This window comes from Rhea pennata, chromosome 5, assembly GCF_028389875.1.
Source record: "Rhea pennata isolate bPtePen1 chromosome 5, bPtePen1.pri, whole genome shotgun sequence".
NCBI lineage: Eukaryota > Metazoa > Chordata > Aves > Rheiformes > Rheidae > Rhea > Rhea pennata.
The window spans coordinates 41,494,104-41,501,780 of record NC_084667.1 but is presented as its reverse complement, the minus strand read 5'-3'; the positions used below and the strand labels follow the sequence as shown (position 1 = coordinate 41,501,780).

At 40.2% G+C, this 7,677-nt stretch overlaps 1 protein-coding gene across 1 annotated transcript in view; it reads left to right on the top strand.

Moving 5' to 3' along the window:
• The first annotated feature begins 1,445 nt into the window (after nt 1–1,445).
• The window catches only part of LRRC56 (leucine rich repeat containing 56), a 64,244-nt gene continuing 58,012 nt past the window's right edge, over nt 1,446–7,677 (top strand). Inside the window, exons 1-3 of the mRNA XM_062576357.1 lie at nt 1,446–1,496; nt 2,170–2,305; nt 2,518–2,642. Of these exons, the coding sequence (XP_062432341.1) occupies nt 1,446–1,496; nt 2,170–2,305; nt 2,518–2,642 (312 nt within the window). The remainder of the gene's footprint in view (nt 1,497–2,169; nt 2,306–2,517; nt 2,643–7,677) is intronic.

Below are 7,677 nucleotides of genomic sequence, written 5' to 3'. Positions count from 1 at the left end.
GTATAACATGATTCCTGGAGAGAGATCACATCATTTCTGTAGTTATTAATTTACAGGTTTCTCCCTGACCTTAGCTCAGCTCTGGGAATGGTGCCAGAACAATTACCGTAACTCTGAACTGTTCAGACATAAAGCTCCTGTATTTACTCTGAAATTGTGCCAGATTTTCTCTTGCTCAGTGATGGAAAGATGCATTTCTTCTTTGATTGGTTTCAAATAGTTCAGATGGGGTTGGCCATAACAAGATTATTTCCAGCAGAAGGGAAAGAAATGAAGTACCATGCAGATGAGTGCATACACTATATACTTATTCTTACTCTACGGATAACCATTAGGAAATGATTATCATGTTCCAAAAAAAGATGGGGTGAACTGAGTCAAGGTGACTTATGCTATTTACCCTAAAGCTAAGTGGCAGAGTTGGGAATAAAATGCAAGGGACAGATGCCTAATTCAGTGTTGTTTCCACTGAATCATGCTACCTTCCTGGAGCATGTCAAGGCCCACTGCCTTCCTTCCTGTGAAGGTGGGCAGCTGGCCTGCAATGACACCAGGTGGAGCTGAGTGCGCTTGTCACCTTGGAAGATCAGGCCCCTGGTGATCTTTTCTGACGTTAATAGACCTAATAGACCGTCAGACCCTGCAAGAGGGGAGGCAACACATTTCTGACCTATGGTCTAAGATATTGTTTTGCGGACTCTAGAGTGAGTTTAATGCTGTCGTAAAGGAAGCACTGATGAGCCACCAGCGGCTGTTGTGCTCCAGTGTCCTTGCAAAGGTGTGGTACGTGCCGGGTGCGAGGGTATACAGGGTATACGTGTGCACACAGGCTGGCTGTTCAAATGCCCAGAGGCAGGCTGGCCTCTGCCTCTTCCCTCCAAAACCTTCCTCCCCCAGAGGGAAGCACTGCTAAGGGCTCTTCCCAAGAAAGCACTTGATACCATCCAGAAATTAAAGCCCCTGAAAAATCGAAAGCGAGGGCTTCTTTTTATTCCAACCTAGCATCCATTTCATCAAAGAAATCACTGAAGGGCAATAGTCCAACAGAGCAGCACCCCCCAAAAATCGCTCTAAGTGTCTCCTTTCCCTCCTGTAGCTCAAAGATAACTTAACAAGAGTATTTAGGAATATCAAGTGTATGATCCAGGGGGATAATAGAAAGTATTTACTATATGGGACCACAGTGCTTATAAGACAGCTGAGAATGTACTTTGCCTGCGTGTGTGTGTGAGAGAGACCGCCGAGGTTTTAAGTGCTGCCAGACTAGTCACTTCAAGAAAACTTGTCACGAGGTGCCGGGTTTATAAATCCTGCATCTAATGTTTGGAAAGAGAGACTGGTAAGAACCGTGTTCTGGATACACATATTGTGATGTTTCTAAAAGATCAGGTAATCCATGCCTTTGAATCCAAGGAAAATTGAAAACTACGGACAGTTGAGTCTGGATGATTGAATTAGCGAATGACCACCTCTCTGCGGAGCTGCGAAAACTGGCTGTACGCGCTTAATCCCTTGTTTTTGAAATAAATGATGTTAATGCCAGGTAAACACGTTTGGCTCAAAAAGCAGTGGGGTTATTGACGTGGACCATTAAGACAGCTCTGCAGATGCATGGCAGTTCACAAAATTGCACGAGGTTAATCCCTCGCACTACCCGGTCTCTGTACCCTGTGGGCGCATTTGATCGGACGCTGCTGTGTCTTGGGTTCCCCAGCTCTTAATTGGGCAGAAACATATCAGCTTGCCGAATAAAAGTGCTACACAAAGATTTGCTTTTGGAAGTTACTGAAACGCTCCAGTGGTACACTTAGGAACATCCCCCCAAAATCCCCCGCAGGAATTTACAAATATTCTGTATTTGTACTGAGTAGTGTAATTGAAATGCGATGGTGCTGTAGCACCGAACCAGGAGATGGTGAGTGGGCAAGAAAAGCACTGGGCTGTGTATTCAGGGGGCATCATGCCGACGCTGAAGCGTCTGATTGCATCGTAATTCGACTGCTGGATGGATCCAAATTACAAAAAGCTTTATTCCGCTACATCTAATTTTTTGACCTTTTTGCTCTGGAACTTCAGCCTTCTTTTAATTTGATTTTTCCCCTTTTTTATGAAAATTAATTCTGTGCAATCATCTTAAGCCTAAATGATTTGCAACTAATTGTGCTCTAGGAAAAAGCCGCAGGTCCTTGGCAGAAAATTCCCGGCAGCCAAGAGGAGCGCGGGCCGCCCGACGGCGGGGCGGGGCTGCGGCTGCTCGCGGCGACGGTTGCCGCGGCGACGCGAGGCCGCCTCGCTGCGGCCGCAGGTACGAGCCGGCCGCGAGGCGGCGGGGGGGAGGGGGGACGGGAGCGCGCGGCGCGAGGGCGCCTCGCGCCGGGCCGTTGGCGGCCGTTAGGGCCGTTAGGCGCGTGCGCGGGGGGTGGGCGCCGCCGCGGCTCCGAGCTCCGCGTTTGTGAGGGGTCGGGGGAGAGTCCCAGAGCTGGCCGAAGGGGCAGCGTCTGCTTTGTTGCTAAACAGCTGTGCGGCTCGAAGGCCCGACTGCCGCCAGGGCCCTCGAAAGAAGGCTTCGCTATGACCAAATCTGCGGTGCGTGGGTCCAAGGTGCTGTGAGGCTCGGAGACCGTGTGAGAGGTGAAGAGCAGGTGGCAGCCCCGTTTATTTTGGAGTTGACAAAATCTGTTGTGTTTAACTGTGCGTTCAAATTCTGTGCATTGGTAGAGAATTTGAATTCATTTTGATGAGTGAATAGTCCAGGCTGCTTCCAAACTATAAATTTCTCCCTGAGGATTTTAAGCTGAGAGAGGGAAGTTCTTTGCCGTTTTCAGCCTTTTAGAAATGGGGGAAGAAATTTGCAAGTGCTGGTCTAGCAGACCTGCTCCTGTGAAAATGCAGAGGCTCCCTGTCGGTTTTAAGCTTTGTTCAGCTTCTTGCAGAAAGGGCTTATCATGTCACAGGTAGGTCCTAATTATAAGCGCTGTGTGGTATGGAGAGTGGTTTTGGGGTGAACCCACTGTAAGCAAGAGTATAGCACTATATATGTGATGTCCCTAGTTCTTAGGACAGTAAAAAAGCTTAATTGAACAGCTTAAACATTTTCCCTTCAGCTTGTCTATAGTGCGTATGCTATCCAGGCTCTGCACTTATTTTGTATAGGATTTGCCTAAAAAAGTCATTATTTAATTATATAAAAGTTCCCGATCACCTGTCACATTTTCTATTCTGATTGCTTTTACCAGACAATACTTTCTGATGAATGGTGCAGTGAAAATGTGTTAAATTTTGGCTTTAGGCTTTTATCCCATGCTAGCATGATACAAAACGTTTCTATACTGTGGATTGACTTAATCTTACAGCTTCAGAAGGACTCCTCTTTCAGTAAAAAGCTGTTCGACAGTTAACTCTTTTTGCATGTGTGTAGATTCATCTATACTAGATCCTTCACCTTCTCGTGACTTCTTTGAGAAACTGTTTCCAGTTATTCTTTCATTACACTCTTCTAGGTTATATTCCTTAATGTTCTATTAAACTTATATGACCTATGGAGTGTGGACTTGTTAAAACTGATGAAGTACTTTTTTTCACCATTTATTATGCAATGTGCAGAGTCTGTGGGATTTTTTTGAAGATCGTGTGCTTACTGTTGTTTTAGCAGGATGTGGAGTAATCATACAAGAAATTGCACTATTAGCATATGCGTCATTCAAGATTAATGGAGATGAATGGCAGTATGATTGGTAAATGAAAATCTTTATAGGAGGAAAGATGGAAAGTGAAAGAGAATAAGAGTGCCTTTGGAAGAAAAGGTAAAATAAAGTGTGCAGAAGACTGAAAATGCTTCTGAGCTTTTTATTTTAAAAATATTTTCTGACTCATTTCATTTCATCTCTCTGTTCTGTCCAATTTGAAGAATTTGCTTAAAAGGATTTAGATTAAAAGTGCAGTGTTCAGACATGTCTGAATTCAAGATTGCTGTCATTAACAGTTTTTTCTGCCCTTCACATTCTCTCTTTCAGCTTTAATGCTGAGATGTAGAGAGATGAAGCTTCAGGAAGTATGCACTCTTATTATCTAGGTACAGAGTAAGAACAATTAGTGTCTGGAATTTCACATTTTTGTAGATTTTATATCTCATTAGACTTACGTGTAGATTCCTGCAACTGTGGACAGTATATTAATGTAATCATATGCTGCTTGCACAGCAGGAGAGACCATCAGGCCTTTATCTGTAACAAAATCTCCTTTGTGTCTTTGATGACATGTTTTCATGTGTCGGTAGTGAAAATTAAAAGAAAAAATTAACCACTGGTCTATGATGTCAACAGCCTGTTTTTCCACAGACTCTGTGTGAAAGCAGGATTTGAATTTAATACGAGACCAGATGAGAGTTTAGCAGCAGACTGGAGTGGAGTAACTTTTTTTTTTTCTTTTTTTTCTTTTTTTTTTAAACTGAAACTACTTTGGGGATGTGGTTAAAGAAACAGTCTTAATATCTGAGCTTGAAGGAGTGTAAACTTGTTAAGGCTGCAAAATAGTATCATTATGTAAAATGTCATTAAATTTGGGTTTACTACATTTTAATAGGAGTGGCTTAATGTTTGTTTGGGAGGGATTAGACTTTTTTTTTTGGTTAGAAAATTCATGAGCCTCTCACAAATATGAATTCTGTTGCATCTCTGTTATTTTAACTTGCTAGTAAAATGGTTAGTATTTTTATTCCTTCTGCAGGTATGTATCTTGTCTTGAAAAATGATCACGAGCAAAACCTATTTTGTATCGGTAGGGCCACCAGCATTTGCTATAATACAAATCAGAAGACTAGATTTGCCAAGGCAGATGTAATAAAAGCTGATGAATCTGTATTAAATGGAAAAGCTTGTGAATGCAGGCCAGTTCGTAGAAACACTATCTGTTTTTTTAAGAAAAGATTTCAAAAGCACTTATTCTTTTGGTTATAGTATCTCACATCATGAAGAAGTATTTGAAGTATAACATAGCCCCGACTGTTTATCCCCCTTTTTTTTTGTTTCTTTTTTTAAGAGTTGAGTGCTAACACTCCTTTGATTTCTCTTTTTGTACATTGCTAGCAGAAGTAGTGTTTGGATGTGTTTTTGTTTTATTTTAATTGAGAATTCATCTATAAGTTCAAAGCAATGAACTTGAGGAAGAGCATATAGAATGAAGGATTTTTAAATAATTTATTGCTACTTGGGAAAGAGCATTAAGCTACTGTGGTAGTTCTCTGAAAATATCTTGCAGCTGCTAAAAAAGGCAAACAGTGTTAGAACTTTAAGAAAAGAAATTGAAACAGCATTAATTCATGCGCTGTCTCTGTGCCCATATCTTGAATCCTATGTGCAGTTCTGATAAACTCAGAAAGTAAATGTTAGAGCTAAAACTGTTTCCAGGAAATGCAACAAACCTGAAAAATGGAACACAGTCAAAAGAAAATGATTCTTCAGGTAGAAGAAGTGATGACAAAGGAGACAATGCGAAAGAAAAGTATAAATTAATGAATAGTATGTGGGGTGTAAATAGGGAAGCATTATTTGTCATTTCTCGTAATACAAGAACTAATAGAACTGCATGAATTTTTGCAGGGATCAAATTTTAAATAGAATAGCATGGTTTTTTGCACCATATTTATTTAAATTGTGGAAGTCACTATTACAGTTTGTTGTGGAGAACAAAATCATAAACAAGGTCAAAAACAGTTAGGTAGAGTTACAGAGGATGCCTCCATCTGTGGCTGTTAAACACAATACAGCTTCTGGCTCAGGAAATTATGAAACAGCTCATTGCCAGAAATGAAGATGGTGTGTCATGAGAAGGATTGCTTTAGACCACCTCTGTTTCTGATGCTATTTTTTAAAGCATCTGTTTCCGACCAGTATAAGCTGGACCTCTGCTCTGAGCCAGCAGGATGGTTATAATGTAACCTAATAAGGAACCTAAATTGATTTTTACAATGGTAAATTGTCTGCCTTTGATAAAATCTTAGGGGAGTTTGCTACTAAATAAACTCTTGTGACATCTTCCATTCTTTAGTATATTCCTATGAGTTCAAATAGAATTGGTTTCTTTTATAGAATATATCCCATGCAAGCAATGCATTGGAAATAGGAAACATCCCAGCACTGAAAATGACCCTTCAGATGGCTTTGCAGACCACCAAATCTTTTGATTCAGTCAACTTAATTACTCAATAAAAGGGACTGAAAATTGTTTGGGGATAACAGAGCACTTTGAAACTCAGAAATGCCATATATGATGTGTTTTCATCCTGTGCAGAAGTTTGAATTTCAAAGGACTCATAACTGCAACATAACAGTAGCTGTAAAAGCTACACTAAAGCAAAAACTAAGTTTGCAATGAGAGAGATTTTTTTTTATATTGCTCCTTGTCTTTGCAACACTTGACTCAACGTTGTTTATATTTTTAAAAGTGGGTGAAATTTGGAGTCTGTGGGACATAGTAATTCATTCTTTAATCTTCTGTAACTGATGAAAGCCCATGTAAAACTTTCTAAGCAGTGTGACATTCGGTGGAATATAGTAGAATCTATACAGATCAGCTGACAAATAAGTTTAATCCGTTACAAAAGCTTTATTTACTAAGAAAGTAACTTTAGTAAAAGAATATGTTGAAAAGCCTCATCCACTGGCACTAACTCAGTGAAATTATTACTTGGATTATAAATTAGACCTAAGCCACTTGCTCTACTCTGATTTTTTTTCTTTTTTTTTTCTCTCACAACCCCCCCCCCCCCAAAATACAGTTTCATCATGCTGGCTCCCTACTTTTTTAATATATATCACAGGCTATGTGCTGAGGCAATATTGTTTATTTTCCCAGATATTAAATATAATTCATAAGTGGAGAGCGCCCTGGAAGTAATTTTTCTTTTCATGTGCTCAGATGTGAACACAGAATGGTTGGAGAATGTGCTGTGCTGTTCTGAGCCTTCAGGGCTGCATAGCTGCCTTGCTTCAGCTCAAATTCAGCACATGGTTCGGAAACAGTGTGCTTGGATTTGTATTTCTAAGGTATTTTTTTAGTCAAATCGGCTAAAGGAACAACAACTTTGGCAGCTGTAGCTTCAGTGGAAGTCTTGAACTATGGGATTTTATGTTAACCAAACACTGATGAAACTTGGTGGATGATTAGGATCAGAGAGATCTTCAAACTGCTTCCTGGTGGGAGTGTTGTGAAGAAGGGATATATGTTTTGGGCACCTTATAAGAATGCTTTTGTTAACATTTTAAATACTGGCAGATGCTTTGATCTTGGGTTAATCATATGATGAACTTCTATAGTTGGGTAACCATCACTTTCTACAAAGTTATTCACATGAATACATCTTTTCAGGATTGGGGCTAAAACTATGGTGTTGAGCTCCTTCTTCTGTGTATTTGGAAAGTGTTTAGCGCATGAATAGATGTCTGTGATGTGAAGAAGGGTTTGTGTGCCAAAAAATATGTCCTGTTTTCCTAACTAGATTCATCGATCTAAGAAAGATACTAACTGCCTACAAACATTATTTTGTTTATATCTTCATATCCTCATGTCTTCAGGAACATACTTAGTTTCTGCAATTTAAATAATGATTGAATGTGTATGAGGAGCATGAGATTACTGGGGCTTTTGAATACTAGAAAGGTAAATGGACCTGACATTTTA